Source organism: Neoarius graeffei, chromosome 9 (genome assembly GCF_027579695.1).
Source record: "Neoarius graeffei isolate fNeoGra1 chromosome 9, fNeoGra1.pri, whole genome shotgun sequence".
In the NCBI taxonomy this organism is placed as follows: domain Eukaryota; kingdom Metazoa; phylum Chordata; class Actinopteri; order Siluriformes; family Ariidae; genus Neoarius; species Neoarius graeffei.
In genome coordinates, this window is record NC_083577.1 from 14,397,181 (window position 1) to 14,420,781 (window position 23,601).

Sequence of the window (23,601 nt, forward strand, 5' to 3'; positions counted from 1 at the left end):
TCTCTCACCACATCCATGTATCTCCTTTTTGGCCTTCCTTGTTTTCATTTGCCTGGCAGCTCCATCCTCAACATTCTCCTTCCAACATGCTCTGCATCTCTTCTCAGGATGTGCCCATACCATCTCAGTCTCAACTCTCTTAGCTTAATTCTCAAGCTCTCCACATGTGCTGTCCCTCTGATGTGCTCGTTCCTTATCCTGTCCAACCTTGTCACTCCCATCGCAAACCTTAACATCCTCAACTCCACCACCTCCAACTTCGCCTCCTGTCTCTTTGTTAAGGGTACTGTCTCCAATCCATTCATCACAGCTGGTCTCACTACGGTCTTGTACATCTTACCTTTCACTTTTGCTGGGACTTTCCTATCACAAATGACTCCTGAAATCCTTCCCCAACTGCTCCACCCTGCCTGCACTCTCTTTTTCACCTCACTATCACAGCCCCCATTTTCCTGCACAGTTGACCCCAGGTACTTGAATTCACCAACTTTCTTTACATCTACTCCTTGCATCTTCACTCTCATCCCCATTCTCATTGATGCACATGTATTCTGTTTTGCTACTGCTCACCTTCATTCCTCTTCATTCCAATGCATACCTCCATCTCTCCAAACCCAGCTCAACCTCCTTTCTGCTTTTGCCACATATCACAATATCATCCGCAAACATCATGTTCCATGGTGACTCTTGCCTCACTTCGTCCGTCAAGCTTTGAGTCCTTTCTTGTTTGCCATAGTGATGGCAAACAAGACAAACATCACTATGGCAAACAAGAAAGGACTCAAAGCAGATCCTTGATGAAGTCCCACCTTCATCTTGAACCATTCAGTCGTTCCAACTGCACACCTCACTGCTGTTTCACTGTTCTCATACATGTCTTGCACCACTCTAATATACTTATCATTCACTCCACACTTTCTCATACAATACCATAACTCATCTCTCGGCACTCTATCGTATGCTTTCTCCAGGTCTACAAACACACAATGTAGCTTTCTCTGGCCTTCCCTGTACTTTTCCATTAACATTCTTAAAGCAAAAATTGCATCTGACGTGCTCTTCCTTGGCATAAACCCATACTGCTGTTCACAGATTGCTACCCCTCTCAATCTCGCCTCCAATACCCTTTCCCATAACTTCATGGTGTGGCTCATCAATTTTATCCCTCTGTAATTACTGCAGCTCTTTACATGTCCCTTATTCTTGTATATTGGGACTAGCACACTTTCTCCATTCATTCGGGATTTTCTCATTTTCTAAGATCTTATTTAACAATCTCATTAGGAACTCCACAGCCGTCTCACCCAAACATCTCCAAACCTCAGTCAGGATGCCATCTGGTCCTACTGCTTTCCCAGTCTTTATTCTTTTCATGGCTGCCCTCACCTCATCCTTACTAACCAACTCTACTTCCTGATTTGCTGTCTCCAACGAATCTAACCTTTTCTCTCTTGAATTCTCATTTAATAAATCTTCAAAGTACTCTTTCCACCTTTTTAATACACTCTCTTAGTCAGCACATTTCCATTTACATCTTTCATCACTCTTACCTGCTGTACATCCCTCGCTTCCCTGTTTCTCTGCCTAGCTGGTCTGTAGAGGTCTTTTTCTCCTTCTTTGGTTCCCAGTCTTTCATACAACTCCTGGTAAGCATCTGTTTTTGCCTTCGCTACCACTCTTTTTTGCCTTCTGTCTCGTCTCTCTGATCGTCCCAGTTCTTCTTTGCTAGCCTCTTCTCTTTTATAATTTCCTGCACTTCTTTGTTCCACCACCATGTCTCTTTGTCTTCCTTCCTCCTTCCCGATGATCACCCTAGCACCTTCCTTGCTTCCTCTCTTACTAGTACAGCAGTAGTATCCCAATCTTCTGGCAGACTTCCATGACCACTCAATGCTCGTCTCATGTCTTCCCTAAACTCCTTCTGATGTTCAACCTCTTTTAGTTTCCACCACTTAATCTTCGGCTCCACTATTTCACGCTTCCTCTTTTTCACTTTCAAGCTCATCCTGCACACGACCACTCGATGTTGTCTAATTCCCTCTCCCCTGTCATCAGTTTACAGTCTCCAATCTCCTTCAGGTTACCCCTTCTGCCGAGTATGTAGTCCACCTGTGTAAATCTTCCTCCACTCTTAAACATCACCCTGTACTGCTCTTTCTTCTCAAAGTATGTATTGACTATTGCCAAATTCATCCGCTTTGAAAAATCAACCACCATTTGCCCTGCCACATTTCTCTCTCTTGCACCATATCTGCCCATCATGTCCTTATCTCCTCTGTTTCCCTCGCCAACATGTCTGTTGAAATCTGCTCTTATCAGCATGCGCTTCTCCCTCGATATACTTTCTACCACTTCATCCATCTTTTTCCAGAAAGACTCTCTTCATTCTCACATCCACCCTGTGGGGCATATGCACACACAACATTGATTACCACTCCTTGAATCTCCAACTTCATGCCTATCACTCTGACACCCTCTTCACATCAATCACACTGTTGACCAACTCTCCCCTCAAAACAATATCAACACAATTTCTCTTTCCATCGACTCCATAATAAAACAACTTGCATCCACCTCCAATGTTCTTGGCCTTGCTTCCTTTCCACCTCGTCTCCTGCACACACAAACTGTCCAACTTCCTTTTTTCCATCATACCTGCTAACTCTCTCACTCTGGGAACTTTTCCCACATTCAGTGTTTCTACCCTCAATTCTAAGTGTGGTAGGACGAAGTGCAATGGAAGTGAGAACGGGGGTGTGGCATTAATTTAGCCATCAGTGCAGTTGGCCTTTTTAAGGCACAGGTGTCATGATTGCAGCTCACGTTTGTGTGGAGAGCGTGCAGCGGCGACGGTGGTGGATTGGGACGCAGCCTGTGCGTGAGCGTGCTGTGGTGTCCACAGGCCTGTCCCTGTGGACGGGCGTCTCGCGCACTGAGACATGGAGGGCGTGGCGGAGGACCCCGGTGGGGCGGCTGGGTACCTGGGGGAGCTCAGTAACATGGTCGAGACCCAGCGGGGGTTGCTGGAGAGGCAGAGGGGTTGCATTGAGGAACTTGAACACCAAGTGCATGAGCTGTGCGAGGAGAGCGCGTGCCTCGGGGAGCACTGTTGGAGGCACCTGGCGGCCTGCGGACTGCAGCAGCTCAGCTCCATTAAGGAAAGTGTTGTGCAAGAGGAGAGGAGAGAGGGTGAGAGCTGCTTTTGTGCTGGGGCAGATCGCTGGCCTTCGTTCCTTGTGCACTTTGCTACGTCAGCTCTTGGCCTTGTGCTGACCACAGCAACTATGAAACTTGCTGGCTGCTGCTTTGCTGTTGCCACTTTGCTGTTTCGATTCGGCTTGCTACATATGCTGCATGCGGTTGCTGCTTTCTACTGCCATCTTCTGCTACTCGGCTTAACGTTTCTAAACTACCTTTACGGGTCTTAATCTAAGGCTGCTGCTCTCCACTTTTCCTGTGGGCCATTGTATGGCGGCTTGATGTGTTTGTGGTATGCTTGGTGTCTATGTTGTGCGTGTGTGGTGACGTGTCTCTTGTAACAGGTTTTATTGAGTGTGTATTTATTATTTGGGTTTGTCTCTCATATCTCTCATATCATCTCTAGCCGCTTTATCCTGTTCTACAGGGTTGCAGGCAAGCTGGAGCCTATCCCAGTCGACTACGGGCGAAAGGCGGGGTACACCCTGGACAAGTCGCCAGGTCATCACAGGGCTGACAGAGACAACCATTCACACTCACATTCACACCTACGGTCAATTTAGAGTCACCAGTTAACCTAACCTGCATGTCTTTGGACTGTGGGGGAAACCGGAGCACCCGGAGGAAACCCACGCGGACACGGGGAGAACATGCAAACTCCGCACAGAAAGGCCCTCGCCGGCCCCGGGGCTCGAACCCAGACCTTCTTGCTGTGAGGCGACAGCGCTAACCACTACACCACCGTGCCGCCCCTATTTGGGTTTGTATTTTTTATTTTGTTTTTGCTCTAGAGTGCTATGATTATTTGTTTGGTTTGTGGGGTTAGGGGGACTGAGCCTATGTCGCATTGTTACACTGCTGCCTCTTGAGGCCCAATTCATACAAGTTATACTGGAGCTACAGTTGCATGTCTCATCTCATTATCCCTAGCCGCTTCATCCTTCTACAGGGTCGCAGGCAAGCTGGAGCCTATCCCAGCTGACTACGGGCGAAAAGCGGGGTACACCCTGGACAAGTCGCCAGGTCATCACAGGGCTGACACATAGACAAAGACAACCATTCACACTCACATTCACACCTACGGTCAATTTAGAGTCACCAGTTAACCTAACCTGCATGTCTTTGGACTGTGGGGGAAACCGGAGCACCCGGAGGAAACCCACGCGGACACGGGGAGAACATGCAAACTCCACACAGAAAGGCCCTCGCCGGCCCCGGGGCTCGAACCCAGGACCTTCTTGCTGTGAGGCGACAACGCTAACCACTACACCACCGTGCCGCCCACAGTTGCATGTTTTAAATATATTTTTATATTGAAATGAATTCTTAATAAAGTGTTGCATTTGAGGAATCATGCGTCTGCTACATTCATTAAGTTGAATGGCCTGCTCTGTGGAGGAACACTACAGATTAATTTAAGGGTGATTCACTTGGACTGAAGTAGCTTCAGTTAGGGGCTAAATTCTAGTCATTTGGGTCGGTCTCATAAGCTCCTTCCTTTCCATCTTTCACGCTCTCTCCTATCACGTCTCCCCCCTTCTCCGTTTTAACGCAACAGTAACATACTGTTGGGGTGGTGGAGGTGTGGTGAGATAGGCTCCAAAAGCAGAACACAGACAGTTATCCAATAAATAAGGTGATAAATCCAGGGAAAAAGGACGTGGCAAAAAGGTAAACAAACAGGACAAGAAACAAATGGCAAAAATAGTCCGGGAAAAAAAAGAGACAAAAAACTTGACAAAAACATGAGACAGGCAAGTGCAAAAACACTAGTGCAACAACCATGAACAAGAATAAACGCTAGTGCAACAAACCATGAACAAGAAAAAAAACCTTAGTGCAAAAAATCATGAACCAGAAAAATAGCTAGAGCAAAAAACCATGAGATGCAAAAAGGCACAGAAACGGCTAGAGTAGCAAACGACATTCTGGCGAAGTCAGAGTCTGAGAACGGCGTATTTACAAGCAGCGGTGAAAACCAGGAAGTGAATACAGTTGAGATGGAATTCCCATCCCGGATCCGGATCGGCGCTAGCGTGAGAGATCCGTAATCTCTGGAGTGGATGTCTGGGGCAGAGCATGACACATACTTTCCACTGGCACTCTGTTGACCAACAGTACCGGAGGCGGCCATTGTTAACCCGGGCCCCGACTGATCCGGTATGGTATTTCTCTTTTCAAGCCGCATGTTAGATTTGGCACAGTTTTACGCCAGATGCCCTTCCTGACGCAACCCTCTCCATTTTTCCGGGCTTGGGACTGGCACCAGGAGTACGCTTATGCACCCCCAGTGGCTGGATTATTTTCAGATTTACCAATAAAAAACAATTTTTACAAAGGTGAGTTTCAATTACAATAGTTATTATTGCTGGGTTTCAAGTGACGTCACATCCACCTCATTAGTTATTCAAAACTTTAGCTGGTGGTCTACCAAAGCGCAGTTGACAAAATGTTTGTACGGAGAAGGTGCATGAAAAACGCTTGCGTTGTTTGAATCGATCAAACCGTGAAACTGAAAAATTTCTTCAGGGTTCCCCATAAACTAATAAAAAAGGGTGAACGAACACGGGATTTCACAAAAAGATGTCGAGAAAGGTGGCTTTTGAACCTCTCACCATGCTTCAACTAAGCTCCCTCATCAAAGGGAGCTGAGTCGAAGCATGCTCAAGTTTGCAGTGATCACTTCGGGAAAGGTTTGTATATCCCTCTCAGCTATGTCATTAGTGTTTTCCAAGTACTTTTCTTGCCATGTGTCATTATTTTATGATACTTTTTTTAAGTCACAAAGTGCTAAAGTCCCCAGCTGTTTCTTTGTTTACTCCTCACAAAGGCCATATGCATGAAGGTTGCGACAAAATTCTTACCCAGCCATACAGTTACAATGCGCCGTAATCACTTCTCCATCTTGTATAACTAATATCCAGGTCTTTAAAGGGGTTTCTGATGATCTTTGTGAATGATTTACCTGAGAGATAAGCGTGAACACAAGTGAGAATCAAGTGAACTGCTCCTTGTTTACCCTTCAACTTGCAGCACTTTGTTGTAAAGACACAAACGAAAAGCTTAAAAAAAAACATACTTACACAGGCACAAACAATACAGGATTAATTCAGCAGCGACTTGATACCAAGGTCCTTTACGCAGCCACATACAAAAAAGTTGTAAGCCTCCATACTCTTCCACGTTTTCATTTGTTTTGTGATGTAGAAGGATGTCTGCAACACCAGATAGTTCGAGATGTCGGGGAACTCAACTGAAGGGTAGTTTTTGAGATCATATAACAAATCCTTCTTTCCCAGACTGTAGGAGTGTATTTCACTGCACATAGCAACCTCCTGAATATATCTAAAGCGAGCAGTGGCTTCTAGATTACGAGCATTCTCTAATGTTATTGCTAGTTGTTTGCACTATGGCAGCTGTTTAGACCACCAGCTATTTCACTTCCGGTGAAACTGCTAAGAAAAGTCACGTGACTGAAACCCAGCATTTGGTTAATTAATCAATCAGAAGACAACCCCCCGTCCTTTGATCTTGTCGTCTGATGATGCAGCTTGTTACCCGAGATGGAATTTTTTCAGTGTGATCATGTTTTTACTTATGAAATTCACCAATATTTCACAATATCCTTGTTGAAACCTACTTTGTTTCTTACTCTTTCATTTGACCGTCACCATTTTGTATCTAAACCTGTGGTTGAGAAGTCGCGTGAGGTGTCAATAATAGTGATCACTTTCACCATTATTAACACCCTGTGGAATTAAGTGACAGTTACATTTATATTGATCTATGTGTAACATTGTTAAAGTAGATGAAGTACTTTAAAAAAAAAAGTGTTCTGATTTATAATGTATATTTTTTCTGATTCATAACAGAATGGAATGCTTATAGAGTATTTGGAATCCTATTATAATAAATAGAATTAGACCAGAATTAAATTCCTAGTATATAAAAATTACATTCTTGAAATATTCATATTTTTCTATTCCATTCAGAAATATTTTTTTTTTTTGCCGTTTGTTGTAAATATCTACCACATATCACAATATCAGTAGACAGCTTATATTTTGGTTTGAGGAATGACGCCACCTTTGACCTGAATTTTCATGTGATTACAATTTCAACTGCCTGTTGACATTTATTGGTAAACTAAAAAACTAGAAATTAATACAAACAACAATGAATGATTAACAAAATATGATCTACGAAAATACTGAGAAAGTTGGTAGAAAGTGGAACAAAGATTTTCTGACACAGGTTAAACATCAGTTCATTTGTTTACAAACATGAGAATTACTTCATTTACGTAAGCACTGACATCGATATATTTATATAAAAGATATTTTGTACTAAATATAAGCCTATGTAAAACAAATTCTAAATAAACTTTTGTTGACTTAATACTACATAGCGATTATTATTATTATTATTTTTTAGAAATGGATGTTGATAAGTGTCGAACAGTGTTCTGAGGTGAGCTGATACGCTAAGTAATCGGGAATCAACTAATTTTTTTTTTCCAGTGGAAGTTTGAGTAATTATTCATGCACAGTTTACATATTGAAAGTCTTTTCTACTTTTGCAATGGCCAAAACATCATTAAGGTGTCTCTAATTGTAGCCGTCGCTCTAGTAGTAAAAGAGCCATTCAAAAAATTACCAGAGACTGAACTGGAAAGGGTGGCATGGTGGTGTAGTGGTTAGCACTGCTGCCTCACAGCAAGAAGGTTCTGGGTTTGAGCCCAGCGGCCGATGGGGGCCTTTCTGTGTGGAGTCTGCATGTTCTCCCTGTGTCTGTGTGGGTTTCCTCCAGGTGCTCCGATTTCCCTCTCAGTCCAAAGACATGCAGGTTAAACTAACTGGTGGCTCTAAATTGACTGTGGGTGTGAATGTTTGTCTCTGTGTCAACCCTGGTGACTTGTCTAGGGTGTATCCTGCCTCTCGCCCATAGTCAGCTGGGATAGGCTCCAGCTTACCTGCAACCCTGCACAGGATAAGCGGTTACAGATAATGGATGAACAGGAAAAAAAACCCCAATAATAATGGAGAGCATGATAAAAATATGTAAGGAATGTGACTAAAGTTGAGAAAATAAGAGGAGGTAATGAATGGAAATTAAAAAGTCAGGAAATACTTTTCTTAGGGCGCATTTGATCGGATACGATGGTTTAGGACATAGTCCCCCACGCTGGAGGTCCTGGACCTGTCAGACACTCTGTCTGATAAACCTTGACATTTTTAAGTATTTCATCTAACTAAAAACATCCATGCAAAAGTGACACACATGGTTATATTCTGGACACCCTCAGCAATAATAATATGAGAGTAAAGTGAATGTAATGAAATTTGTTTTTATTTAAATTAAGTGCAAACACAACCTTACAAAAAACTATTTTCAGAGTCTTCAAACCTTGGAAAAAAACAAACAAAACCACACTATAAATATATCTGCACAAGACTTTTGAAGTCTGAACCTAACATAGGTGTTGGCTCCATAAAAGTAAGAACAGCATTCAGAAATGTTATGTAGTTTCAATATTAATTGTAGAAACTTCAGACTACCTTTGTTTTCTCCAAAGCCAGTTGCCCTTTCAAATGAATATTGATGAGGTAGGTATAATTCACCTGTAATCCCCCTTGTCACTGTCAATAGTCCATTTGTCAAAGACAAAGACCCTGGCCCTGGCCACTGTACCTCCCTGCCCCCACACCTCTCTGCTTGGAAAATTACTGCAAAGAAAAGAAGCCCTAAAAGCCAAAGCTATCATAGTCACAGATTAAATATTCTGGCTTCTTCTAAATCTTATAATAAATATGCCCTCTTCAACTGTAAGATACTCAATAAAATGTTCAATAGCTAATGATCATCCCTGGATTGTGGCTCTCTGCTGTCAGTCCTCATCGCAGTCCTCATCTGGATGCCAAGCATCATAACAGTTCCTGTCAGGTTAAAGGCAAAGGAAAACATCACATGTTTTGCACTTCCACAGGGTTTTTGTTTTCCTTCCCTGCAACCTGCAGTACATACAGGCTCTGTGACCATCACTGGCCCTATTCCCATTTGTGTTCAGCTCAATCCCATAAACTGGCTTGTGAGCCTTGCCAACTTTCTTCAGAGGAGCCTTTGGGGCCTCAAAGTTTCTCAGTTGGTATGGAAACAAATGAACATGTGCACTTGTTTATAGATAGTTTTCACATGACGTCACAGAGTCGGGGATTCCCTAGTGGCGGCCATCTTGTGGGTCAAGCTTACCATACGGGTCACTGAGCACACATTGTAACGCGCGAGTACAAAGTCTTCAAAAGAACCCAAGCAGGCTATTTAAAGCTAGCAATGGTGCACACCTGTTGTATTCACGGCTGGCGTAATAGGTCAGATGATGACGTCAAGCGGAGCTTTTATGGAATTCCCACTGTACGGGAGCACGAAGGCGAGCAAACAAAGAAACTCAGCATACAAAGGAGAAATCTATGGCTTGCGAGAATCAACCGCAAGGATTATCAGCCTTCCAAACACAGCAAAGTCTGCTCCGACCATTTTATAAGTGGTAAGTTGTTTAAATAAACAATCAATTGTGTTTAAGTTTGTTTTTGGAAACCAAAACATCATGTAAACAATCTCTGGAGAATGCCTAACTGGAACCGCTGAGTGTACGTTTACATTGTAATGTACACTTAATATCGCTCGTTTGTCACGTTTCTATTTGACACTTGTCACTTCACTCACGCAAGGGTCATTTTTGAAAAACATTTTAGGTATATGGGATGCAAACAGTGCGCCTTTTGGCGGATGCCGCCTTTTTCACGGCTGAATCGCGCAGATCCGATTTTTTTTTTTAGGGGGGGGGCGTTGGAGTATCTGATTATAATTTCAAAGTAAATTCTGTATTAAAATTACTAAATAAGCAAATCCATTACAGTCCATGAAACATAGGAAGTATAAGGATTAGAAAAAAACAGTTTAAATCGGAAAGCTGCGCACATTTGCACAGCTCGCGCAAATCTGCCATCTTGGACGGCATGGCCGCGCATAGAACTTAGACAAACCCGTTCTAATTATCAAGTGTGTGGGAGTAGATCTTTCGAGAATGGTTATATCTTGTTCAGCATTTGGTTGTACCAATAGACAGGGCCAAAAGGAGGGCCTGTCATTTTATAGATTCCCTGCAGACGAGGAGAGACACGCAAAATGGGTGTCCGCTGTGCGAAGAGAAAACTGGTACCCCAGTTCTACTAGCTGAATTTGTAGTGAACACTTCATATCAGGTAGGTGTAATCTTCTAATTCCTAACTCCTAGTACATCTGTTAAGTTGATTTTCGGATTGAATGATAACTGCATATTTAGAAACTAGACAGTACAGTGTTTGTAGCTGTTAGTCCGCTTGATCTCTAACATTTAAAATGGCTATGCCTAGCCCTACTACCCTGGCCTAGTCTATGACAATGTTTAATCTTTTTGGCTCATATATGCCTTTGATCTGATATTGAATAATAATTCTGCACAGATAAAGATAGCAGTGATTTGTGATTTTTTTTTTCCAGACAAAAACATACATATTTACAACCCTGCCATTACCTGGAGCTGAGTTTAGATTTCGAACATTCTTACGATAAAGCGTCCTGCATAGTCTCTTTATGATAAACGTCTTAATGCCACTTACCCGTGAGGTTATCAAGTAGACATTCTTCTTCGGAATCTTCCAGAGGTATAGTTGGGATACCCATCCCGCAACAAAATATTTATAAGCTTCCAGGCTCTTGTAAGCTTTGAGGGCTTTGCCAGTGTAACACGATTCACGATTAACAAGAAAATTGTAAATGTCGTGGTAGGCCAGATCGGGCAAATCGCCGGCACAGGAGCTCTGAATTTCCCTGAACAAGGATTGCGGCAAGTTGTACGGATCTGCAATCCCCAACCTGGAACACTTTTCCACGTAACGCTGCCTCACGTCACCTTCAAGATGCTGAACAAACTTAGACAAGTTATCGCGCGATGTAGATGGGGTATTTTCCGAATTTTCTTGGGGATTACTCCCTGGATCCACTACGCTCGCGCAAGGTAAACAATCCTGAAGCCGTCCAATATGGCGGAGTAAACACGGACGGGTCATGTGACTGCACATCCTCTATACCATCATGTATTGCGGTTGCGCTGAAAAAAAAAACTATAAGGACCGTTAAGTATTTTAGATTGAGTATTGAGGTATTTCACCTGACGTCACAGGGTCATGTGACGCCCCGATGTCCACCATTTTGAAGGTCAAGCTAGCTAATGTCAACAACATAGTAGCTAGTCTGTTACTGTAGCAATGTTTACGTTCAGTCATTTGGATGACTGTTAAAACCTTTCAGTCTCAAGTTTTTCCTTTACTGTATTTACTAGTTTACTGTAATTATGATCCGGCAGCTATTTACACCAGATCCGGTGTAAATAGCTGCCGGAGCGTGCTCTGGCTTGCTCCCCCTCAAATTAAGCAGCGCGCTCCGGCTTGCTCCCGGAGTGCTCCGGCCGAGGTTCCGGAGCGCGCTCCGGCTTGCTCCCCCTCAAATTAAGCAGCGCGCTCCGGCTTGCTCCCGGAGTGCGCTGCTTAATTTGAGGGGGAGCAAGCCGGAGTGCGCTCCAACAGCTATTTACACTGGATCCGGTGTAAATAGCTGCCGGATCATAATTACAGTAAACTAGTAAATACAGTAAAGGAAAAAATTGAGACAGAAAGGTTTTAACAGTCATCCAAATGACTGAACGTAAACATTGCTACAGTAACATACTAGCTACTATGTTGTTGACATTAGCTAGTGCTAACAGCTAGCTGCTAGTACACTGCTACAACACAGACACCGACCCTAATAATACAGTTCTTGGTCATTGCCTGGCAACAGCAAATTTATAACGGGCCATGTCTCAACAGACTAAGAAGTTATTTCAATGACATTTAATAACATTTTGTTTATCCTGAGGACCGAAAGTAAATGAAAATGTGAACAAACCTTAGCTGTAATAAGATGGCGACCACCGGCTCCAGGGACGACTCACTGATGTAGGCATGTTACCCAGCCTGACACAAAATATTTGTAGGCATCCAAACTCTTATACGCTTTCAGATCAATACCTGTGTATGGCGATGGGTTTTTAATGACATAGGTATACAGATCATGTGGGCCGAAGTCAGGTAAAGACGAGGGCTTCGTGTACTTCCGTACGTCAGTGAACAATCCTGGTGGAAGCAGGTAAACATCGTTCTCTAAGCCTGCTAACCTCAATTTTTGCAAATACCTCTCCCTCTGCTTGCCCTGTAAATGCCCTACGTCGCTGGATAGTGAAGGTGTTTTCTGCATCTCGCTCCTTTTTCTTTTATGTTTTTCGTTTGTCGCCTTCCTCGCATTCAAACTGATTCGAGCCGTGACGTCCAAAATGGCAGCCTAACGATGCATCACATGACTTGGTCACGTGGGCAGTAGTTTGTTTTTCAACAAACAGGCACGAGACAAATTTATAAGTTGTGGCGCGACAACGGCAATAATATTGTAGTGTGTTGGGGGTGAATGGACGGAGGAAGAAACACATAAGCTAAAATAGAATAAGACAGATAAAATCCAAGAATAAAAGTTACAGTGCAGAGTGAGGAATTAATTAAATTTGATTTAATAAAAGGCAGCGGCAAGGAAGAAAATATTCAGCATTATTTAAAGTAACCGAAACTGCAGCAGACACAAATTACTTTGTATTTATTAATGCGGGAAATACACTCAGTATAATATGTGTTTATTTTGAAAACCCACCAGCCGACTGATCTGGTACGTTTAAATTGTGCGACAGTAATGACGTAAATAATGTCGCGACGGAGTAGTGTCCGAAATAGTTTTTTTTTCCTTCATTTTACCAATGAACTCAGAGCTATATAGTCCTCATTCATACTGAATGAGTGAGTGATTTCTGACACAGCTTGAGTTTCACTGAAAAGTTATTGTTCCCACCCACATTTTGACAAATCAAGCTTTGTGTATACAATGCTTCATTCCGTCTCGATGCTCGGATCAATCCGTTCACTGTGTATGAAATTTCTGACCAATCCTAGTGAAGGAGGCGTGGTTTGTAGGAATACGGGTGGGAAAGCTTTATTCCACGTGAAAAGTATTAGCCATGGCAGCGGTACAACAGGAGCCTGAGATTACTTTTGCCCAAAGACTAGCATCAAATGATAAATCTGTGAGGACTAAAGCTTTAAAGATGCTCAGGAAGTACATTAATCTTCGATCTCAAAAAATTGAAGGTAAATGAGATGTTGAGTGTTTGTTTGATTAAACAGCAGCGTTACTAGCATGTGGGGAACGTGGTGCTTTTAGCTTCATGCTAACTGACTTCATGCTAACTTGGGCACATTAAATAATAATTCAGATTCTGTTTGTTTAGTGCGGGTGAAGGAAAGATTGTAAAAATTGCTTACCGCGTTGGTAATCTACTAAAGTACGCATTAAATTGTTTATTTCGTTCATTTAGCTAACGTTGTTAATCGTAAAAACATTCTCTCTCTTTTTAATATACAATTGAAGGTGGTTTCACGAGTGAAGACTTGCTGAAGATATGGAAGGGGCTTTTCTACTGCCTGTGGATGCAGGACAAGCCTCTTCTGCAGGTAAACCTGTTTCCCTCCCTCACGGGTGTCACATTTCCTCCTCAAGTGCAATCAGAGGTGAATTTAGACCGTGATGAACGTGTAGTGTGTAGATTTGCTGGATAGTATTGTGTATGAAACCACTGAAGGTTGGCACAGTTTGGTGATTTCTGATCAGACGCCTGGTCACCCACATGAGGATGGGTTCCCTTTTGAGTCTGGTTCCTCTCAAGTTTTATTCCTCATGTTGTCTTAGGAATTTTTTCATTGCCTCAGGATTGCTCATTAGGGAGAAATTTATATCTTTAAAATTTGTATCTGGAATTTTTATAGTTCTGTAAAGCTGATCCGTGGCCCATGTTCCTTATTAAAATTACTATAAAAATAAAATTGACTTGAATCATTAACTGATGAGCTCAGTTGGATGAGTTTACAGTTCTCCATCTGCCCATCATGTATCCTGCTTATCCTTCAGGGTTGTGGGGGAAGCTGTTATTAAAGTGCTGATGACACGTTTTTGACATCTTTGGCGATGTTTTATAACATAAAAAGTAATTCCCGATGATCCATATATTAATTCACGAAGGCGCCTATTTTACAAGTTCTGATAAAAAACGCGGTTATTTGGGCAAATTTGACGGGGCTGCAGCACCCAGGAGACGAAAGAGGAGGAGGAGCTATATGACATCAGCGAAAGAACCTTCCTCCTAACTTACCGGTTTGTTGTTGATGCGGCAGGTGTTCAGTTTATCATTATTAGTATTTTTATTATACATTATTATACATTATTTTATATATATATATATATATTATGCCTTCGCGTTGTGTTGCCGGCTTTTGCTCCAAAACCCACAAGGATGGGGTAAGTTTATTCAAGTTTCCCAGAGATCCTGAGCTGCATGCGAAGTGGGTGAAGCAAGTCAGGCGCACTCGTGACAAGTGGGAGCCCTCACCAACATCCGTCCTGTGCTCTGAACATTTGGATTGTTTTGACACCCTTCCCAGCTTAAAAGAATCTCTTGGGTGTTCAGTTCAGCACAAACGTGTGCTGCTACCAACAGCAGTGCCTACAGTATTCCGGAGGGAGTCTACTAGTAGCTATGCCGGATCCAGCAGTCGCCTGGGACAAGGCGACTCCTCCAAAGACAGTCCTCCTGTCAGAACATGTGTTGAGAAACGACATAAGATAAAGGTACGTAGAGCTATAGAGTGCTCCGACATGATGCTAAAAATAGTAACACTGCAGTCTGCGCGGCCATCTTGGAAGTGACTCGCTCCAGAGCGCTCATAGAGTACACATCATAGAGTACACATTCATGATAATCATAAATGTAATCATAAAGTCGGCGTGATATCAGTCATGTATTTGCTTGTGAAAGCTTGCGGCTTTCATGTAACTGCCGCCTAGCAACGAGAGGCAAAGGGTAAAGAGGGTAGGCTATCATAGGTTCTATTCGGAAGAGATCAATACATGATTGCTTAAAAATTAGGTATTTTAACAATTTGCATCTGTTTTGTGATTATCGTGACACTTGTGTGTTATACAGAACTGTATGTCTTATCAGCACATCGAGGATCTTCCACCAGAGGCTTTAGCAAGTACTCGTAGCAACACTACACTTTACCCTTTGCCATGGGTTATTAGGGAACGGTAGCAAGTACCCCGATGACCGACTTCAAGAATATGTAGAAAAAATTTAGAAATTATACTTTCCAAAAGTAATTTGAGCTTAGTGTATTGCATTTCCATTTATATTATAGGTTCTTGCTGATGTTTTTGCGGAGTATTATGCAGTTGCTGAATCAGAAGCTGCAGAGTTTGTATGTACTAGTTGTGAAAATTCACATTATTATCAATCTCATTTATTTATGGGGATAGATTAGGGATAAACTTAGCTCATGTTTTAAGTCGTTTAAATTCTGTAAAGCTGCTTTGCGACAATGTTTATTGTTAAAAGCGCTATACAAATAAACTTGATTTGATTTAAAATCAGATAAAATCATGCCATCATGATCACTGCTTAAAGTACCAGTATTTGGTTGTTGAAGAGCTAGCACTAGAAAGTTCACTGGCGTTTTCATGCGCCATTTCCATTGAGTAGAACAGCCAGTGAACCGCAGCGTGTTCTTCCGCTGACGTCACAACATGGCCGCGAGCCACGGACCCAGTTTTCTTGCGCTGTGCAATTAAAAGTTGGATATTCGCGTAACAACAGCTTCTTTTCACGTAATTTATAACAGAAATCTAACATGTTTGCCATGTTGTATAGTTTATTTAAGAAATTGTATAGAGTCATGTTCGTGTCATCAGCACTTTAAAGTTAATAACAGCTTCCCCCACAACCCTGAAGGATAAGCAGGATACATGTTGGGCAGATGGAGAACTGTAAACTCATCCAACTGAGCTCATCAGTTAATGATTCAAGTCAATTTTATTTTTATAGTAATTCTGATCCATCTCGTATTCATCTTTTGATCTTAAAAGTAAAAAAGAATTGACTCCAATACTTTCAGAGGAGACTGTACAAGTGTGAGGGTCAGGTGTTCACAAATTATGGGACATCATACTTCTTTTTTTTTTTATATACTGGTGAAAAATTTGTGAACACCTGACCCTCACACTTGTACAGTCTCCTCTGAAAGTATTGGAGTCAATTCTTTTTGACTTTTGAGATCAAAAGATGGATACGAGATGGATCAGAATCAAATCAGAGCTTTCATTTCCTGATATTTACAGTTAGTCAACAACATATGATGCGCATATTTTTACAAATTAAGTCAGTGTGCCCACCATCATGATTCTGGTATTGCTAGATTCCAGACAATCTTTTGCACACAATTATGAAGAGAGAAACAGTGGTAAGAAAAGTAAGTGAACCCTTTGCAATGTTTCCCTGAACTTACTTTTTTTTGGGGGGGGGGACATGAGGATGGTCATGTGCAGAAGCCCTCCCTACGGCTCCTATTACAGAGCATTTGGACCTGGCCAAACCGTTAAAGGAGACATATTTAAGTCTTCAGTTATTTTAGAATAATAATTAGAACAATTTTTATAACAGAACTATTTTTTTAAAATCCAAGTTGGATCAAAGCCACTGGTCCTCTGGTGAGTCCTGTGGTGAGGGGATGCAGTTCTATTTAGTGTTCTCTTTAGGCAGAGGACAAAGTATAGGCACAAATCCTCAAAAGGGCTTAGTGCTAGTCTTACAAAAATGACATCACCCCTGGAAGTTATACCTTTTAAAACTTGACATGTTAAATAGTTTACTATCTAAATTGTGTTTTGATACGAAACTGGGAACATGTTCTATTTAAAGTTTGGCTCTTTGAGTCCGCCATTACACACATGCATTCCTGGTAAGTTATTGTTAATTCAAAGAAAGTGACGTCATGCGCAACGCTTGAAAGTTCGTGACGTTTCTGGCTTCGTCTGCTTTGCAAAGTGTAGCACGTTTTTAATAATTAAAAAATAAATAAAATCAAAGCATGCCTCCTAAGAGGTGTCTCATTCAAGGTTGTTCAAGTGTAGCTGATTTTTATTTAAAAAAAAAAAAAAGGTGGAATTTTGATCCATTATAGCCCAAAGTTGGCAGGACACTTGCGGAATAAATGGGTTCGATTTGTACAGACAAAGAGAGGTAACTTCAAGCCAACAGGATGGTTTGGTGTCTGCTCCATACATTTTTGAAAAAGATAAATTTGTGAGGTAAATTCACATAGAAGGATTTGAGTGACGTTTGTTACCTGGAGCAGTTCCTACAATCTGGAAACAAAAGTCAGAAAGTGTCATCCCAAAGAGTTCACTGCACAGTAAGTGTCAAGCTTGTGTCAGGCACTTTTGCTTTCAGTGCTGGAGCCAGGAGAAACAGGTGACGCGTTGTGTGCAGCAGCCAGGAGTTTGTGAGGGTTAACCTCCAAAACTCAGTTGCCCATAAAACTACAACCTTTTTTAGTTCTAACAGTACCAATTAGGACCATGTAGACCAGGGGTCACCAAACTTTTTTCTCTGGGGGCCACATTGTCGTTCCTGACTGTGATGGGGGGCTGGGTCAGCTATATAACACAGAATTGTATGACCCAGACAAATATGACCACCAGCAGGCCTCATTGTGTAGTAGAGATTACTAGCCTGGCACAGCCATCCCCACTACTATATCAACACTTGATTCCTGGCACATATTTGTTTATCTTTACTAGTGGTTTGCAAAAGTAGTAATCGAGTCTTCACACTGTTTTAATTTGAAATACCACAGATATTCCATTTATTTTCTAATAAAAATAACATCAAAGCTGTCAAGGTAAGAAACATCTGCCTAGTTGAGGTGATTGACACTGGCAAAGGTGAGTGGAAAAATTATAAATTGTAGGTAGGCCTGTTGATATTATTAATAATAATTGTGTGCAGCACTTAATAAAGGTCAAATAAATAGGCCTATAAAATAAATACATTAAAAAAAAACAGTGAAATTATAATAATATGATCAATAGATCACAGCAGTTGTGCTGTGTCCTGCACGTCATTGCTCTCATCCATGGCCAAAGAAAAAAACTCGAATTCTGACACTCTCTCATTCAGCTGGTCATACACGTTGTCCCCCAAATCTTCAGTTCGCCTGTTCATAGTAGGTGCGGAGAGACTCACCGCGTTGAGCGCATCCTTCTTGTCGGGACACACCTCCTTGGCCACAGCGAGCATGCATACTTTAACAAAGTCCCCATCAGTAAACGGCTTTTCATGGGTAGCTAGTAGGTGAGCTACCTTATAGCTAGCTCGGACAGCAGCCTGGTTGATCTGGGTTTGGCGAAGGAATACATTCTGTTGTGCAGCCAGTCCGCATTTCATCCTCCAAATCCTGTCTTCTCTTGTTTGCCCTCGCAAACTAGCATACTCTTTGTGGCGGGTTTCGTAGTGACGACGCAGATTATATTCTTTGAAAACCGACACACTTTCTTTACATACAAGACAAACTGCACGGTCCTTACACTGAACGAAAAAATAATCGGTGGTCCACTGTTCTTTAAAAACTCTGCACTCTCTGTCAACTTTTCGCTTACCGCTAGCCATTTTGCTGTCCTGAACACTGACAGATCTCTGCGTGTGCGCTGCCTGTCACTGCCTGATCGTGAGCATATGATGAAAATTCGGAAAATATGAATAGTTCATTTTATAACTAAATATCAATTTTAATTGATAAAATCAACAAAATACAAGATGCAGAAATGTTATTTGCCAAAAAGCAATTTAAAAAAATAGGCCATGACCACTTTTGGGGATTGCCTCATAGGGCCGGTTCAAGTGGTGGGGGGCAGAGGGGCTGGGGTGGTGGGCCGGAGTCGGCCATGGATTAAAGTTTTCCGTCGCTACGACGGATTTCCGTCAACTGGGAGCACTAAAGGTCAATAATGAGATTGATGCAGATCCGAGGAAGAAAAAAAGGGGGTTGGCCCATAGGTCTGACACCGATGTGATTTAGAACTTCACCAAGCTGCTGTGATTGCCTGTTGTTGAACCCTTTCTTGTGCTATGTTTGAGTATATGTAAAGGAATAAGTTGTTGCGCTAGATAGGTCTAAATAAATAAATACAGCCTCCGCTACTATCCTAGTCCCAGGGAGGCTGGGCGTAGGCAGCGAGCCGCGGTGCTCGGCTTGAGTTTTGTTTCTATCGGCGGCTCCAGCCCGACTTTGCATGCTTGTAACTTGGCCAGGGGAGGTCCCAGCCTCTCCAAACTTGGCAGCCAGCGACCTCTGCCCTCTCCCCAACGAACCAGCGCTGCCAGGGCGGGCCAGCCCCGCGCCTCGGGACGCGATTCACCCCGAGGCGAGCCACGGCGCTCCGCATCAGTTTCCTTTTAACGGTGGCTCCACTGATGAAACAATCTGGCTGTCCTACTACTAGGCAACTACTTGCCTACTACTAATACTAGGCCTATTGTAGTCGTAGTAGTAGTAGTAATAATAATAATGATATTTGCCTATTGAAAGGTGAGCAGGTGAAAAAATCTAAACAGCCCTGTTGAAGCCGCAGCAAGATCTATGCTATTAAGCCTTTTGTAGGTTAAACAGGCTTCGGCAGACAACGTTCTGGAAAGGCTGTATTTTTCTTTGGTTTGATTAGCCTACGATTTAATCTTTAAACATTATGGTTTCAGCAGTTCGCTTAAACATTGGAGGCTGCAAGATTTCCCGACACTTGTTTAAGATGCCAAACTTCATAGTAAGGAGAAAATAATTCCACAGTATTTAGTGCCTCGTCAGTCTCAAAAAATTAATAGTGAAGGACCAACGCGAATTAAGTCCCAAAAAAACATCTCGTAGGCCTATATTTTACATTTTCAAAAAAGTCCGGAATTGGAAGTCGGTCAGTGGAGTGTAATGAAGTGTCTCATTCACCAAGTACAAAAGGTCGGAAAACAGTGGAGAAAACAGCTATTGCTTAAATAGGCTACTAATGGTTTACATTAGTAATTTAATGTATGTGACAAATAAATTCATTGATTAAATAGATAAAGAAGCAAATACTCCGAAGCTCAAAATTCAGGAAAGTGGCTCCGGTGTCGCAAGTGCACAAGAACAGTTATTTGAAAGTTAACCTAATGAATTTGTGTGTGCATGTGCGATTTCATGAAGAACCGGGACAATTGGCATTCGGTGAAAGATTCACACCTATGACTCATTATAGACCCTTTTCAGTCACGTGACCTTCGTAAACGCGACCACCATTTTGGACATGTAGCGGACTTCGGCTCGAATTGGTTTGAATGCGAGGAAGGCGACAAACGGAGAACATACAAGAAAAAGGAGCGAGATGCAGAAAACACCTTCGCTATCCAGCGACACAGGGCATTTACAGGGCGAGCAGAGGGAGAAATAACAACAGTAACGACTGTAATGGAAATTTCTAATAAACACTTCAGAAAGCTTAACAGTCGTCTTTTCAGTCATTTATTAAAGTAAATCATACAAAGGTATATAAGAAAGAAAGAAAATTAAAGCAAAACATCACCTCTAGTGATGTGAGAGTACGCGCGCGCTCTCTGAGTTGTGTTTTAGTGGCTGCTATCTATTATACTCTAAAGGCATTTGCTTACTGCTTGCATCTTCACGTGATTGGCTCAAGATTTTCTATGAAGCTTTGTTAGAGCGTGTACCTGGCGTGCGGGCGGATGCGTAGTTATGAGAACTCAGGCACCCTGCTTATCACCACCAAGGCCAGGAATGATGGTTACATCATGAGAAGATGCAAGCTAGGATGAACTCAAGCACCCTGCTCATTACCACCAAGGCCACAGAAAAGCGATTACAACATAGGAAAAAACATCTTTCTCAGTATAGGCCACTTGAGCTCAACACACAGAAACACAGAGAATAATAATGTTCATCCATTAAAAATTCCCCTCACACGACACATTAGCAATGCCGTACAGAAATAACGGTTTATGGCACAGACCCTTTCGGTTCTCGCTCATCTAGCTGCTACAATGACTGCTTAGACTGCAACAATAATACCTAACGCACATTTAAGTATCCGTCGTAAAGACGTGAAACTCGTCGAGTGACGAGTGTGTTCATTGATAAGCTAACACAATCTAAAAGTAGACATACCATCACACTGCCCTGGCGCTGTGTACAGTTTACCTTCTATGGTTTGTGCACTCACTATTTGCCATTACCTTCTCCAAACGTTGTGACAGATTACAGGGAACGGCCTGGATTTAAGAGACAAATACATGTTCCTCTTATTTTGAACACTTATTTGTAGGCAGTGTTTGTAAAGTGGGAGGTCCCGGAGCGCAGAGGATGAGCGGCTCCGGTGCGGAAAAAAAGAGGGGGGGAGGGGGCGCTGCGCTGCGCTTCTGGGCATGTTTTGTAATAACACTGCAAATTAAGTTCATCTGCAGATATTTTGTGGATGTCGTTTCATGAGAGAAATCATCAACAAGAAAGATATCAAAATCAGACATTAACACTAAATAAACTTGCATTTTTTTAATTATTATTATTATTATTATTTTTTTTTTGTTACATAGTCAAAAGAGGTGTCGGATCACCGGATCCAGTGTAAATAGCTGCCTGAGCCAATGCCCGAGGTTCCGGAGCGCGCTCCGGCTTGCTCCCCCTCAAATTAAGCGCTGTTTGTAGGACACTGCCTCTGATCTGTCCTACAGTCTACCAACAGCAAAGGAACACAACGCTAGCTAATGTCGTTAGCTAATAGCTACTACAGAAGGACAAAGAGGTTACAATGGGTTATTTTAGCCTATTTGGTTACACACTCGCTGCCACAGAATGTTAACAGCAATGTAATGCCTTTTCTGGCTAATTTTATTCGTCTTACCTCCAACAAAGTGGTCACTGCACAAGCGCTGGTATGCCGCTATCCATCTTCTCCGTCGGTCAGCATCTACCGGGATCCGATAAAATGATAACCCTTGCCTTGTTTGTTGATGGTTACTACATCCAGGTGCACAACAATATAGTGGCATGATGGAAGTCTTGCTGAAAATAAACACTTTCTTTGCTGCCGTTCCTCAATGCTGGCTGTGGTAAACTACTGGTAGTACATGTCCAAAATGGCGGCCGCGTTTGTCGTGACGTCACGTGAAAAAGGTCCATATTCACGCGCGCCCTCTCGTCCATTGTTGCTTCGTTTTCCCTATTTACACGAGTGTCTGAAGATGGAGTTTTCAGAAATCTCCACTCTGCCCAGAGTTTGCAAAAGTAGCTGTTTTCAGTGACTGAAACCTCCGTATAGGTGTGAATGAGAGGTGCAACCAAATAAATAAATATGCATCTTTTTTATCCGGCTACATGTAGGCTATCACTGCGCAAAGCCTCTAATATTGAAATGGTAGTAATATTTGTTAAAATAATAGTAGGCTAATTTCCACATTAATTGGTAAAATGGCCCAAGGGATGTGATGGGGGGATGGCCGTTTTATAAGGGGGATGATTTGAGATTTTTATTTCAGAAGGGGGATGCCATCCCCCCCTCAACTTGAGTACTGCGTATAAGGCCACCTGACATAGGCCCTTCGATTTCCATCACTAGAGCGCGTCAAATTACTTTCGGTTTTGCCAGCATGGATGCGCTTCTTTTAAATGAAGGTACAGATGTGTCAGACATTGACAAAACGGTAAAGTATAAGTGGAGATGGGCTTGGCGAAATGAAATGGGCGATAATGGCAAGCTCCTGCTGCTGTGCCAAGGAAAAAGAAACAAAAACAGGCATCAGGTGTTGCCAAACTAGATGCCTTTGGCTTCACTGCGAAGAAGCAGAAAAAGTGAACTTTCACTTTACTTTTCTTGTTTCCTGGCTTTATTTCAACAGATTTTCCTATTTTTCTTTCTGTTCCACTCTTCTGAAAGCATGGTTCAAGTTCGACTGCACTTGCACTTTTCTCTGAACCACTGTTGTGCATTACTAAAGTATTGTTGAAATAAATTTGCACTTTGCGCTGAAAACTTGATGTTTCATCATGAATAGCCAGTAATGACAATGGTAAAGTCTTGCCTTAGCTTTAGTCATTTGTTAAAATTATGTAAATGTACTATAAGTAGGGGCCTAGGGGATAATGGACAACACGGTGTTTAAAATTTGACGCATCGCTGACATGGTAGGGGCCAACGACATGGAGTTTTTTTTTTTTTTTCAGTCAGATGATTTTTTTTTTTTTGCTTTAATCCATGGTCGGCCCGCGGGCCGTAGTTTGATGACCCCTGATGTAGACCCTTTCTATTTTGTGCTACAGTGTTAGGTGGGGGGGTCGGCGCGCAATTGCCGTCAGGCCT

The 23,601-nt window shown here is 42.3% G+C and overlaps 1 protein-coding gene and 1 long non-coding RNA gene across 6 annotated transcripts in view; one reads left to right on the forward strand and one right to left on the reverse strand.

Annotated features, from left to right (window-relative positions):
• The window catches only part of LOC132891139 (uncharacterized), a 55,668-nt gene extending 42,962 nt beyond the window's left edge, over window positions 1-12,706 (reverse strand). Inside the window, exon 1 of the long non-coding RNA XR_009655284.1 lies at window positions 12,184-12,706. This is a non-coding gene — a long non-coding RNA (uncharacterized LOC132891139). The remainder of the gene's footprint in view (window positions 1-12,183) is intronic.
• A 581-nt stretch (window positions 12,707-13,287) lies between these two features.
• The window catches only part of LOC132891467 (ribosomal RNA processing protein 1 homolog B-like), a 125,765-nt gene continuing 115,451 nt past the window's right edge, over window positions 13,288-23,601 (forward strand). For all 5 annotated transcript variants that reach the window (XM_060929037.1, XM_060929038.1, XM_060929042.1 and 2 more), the window contains exons 1-2: window positions 13,288-13,466; window positions 13,747-13,829. In XM_060929037.1, coding sequence (XP_060785020.1) covers window positions 13,337-13,466; window positions 13,747-13,829 — 213 coding nt within the window. In that variant the 5' untranslated portion in view covers window positions 13,288-13,336. The remainder of the gene's footprint in view (window positions 13,467-13,746; window positions 13,830-23,601) is intronic.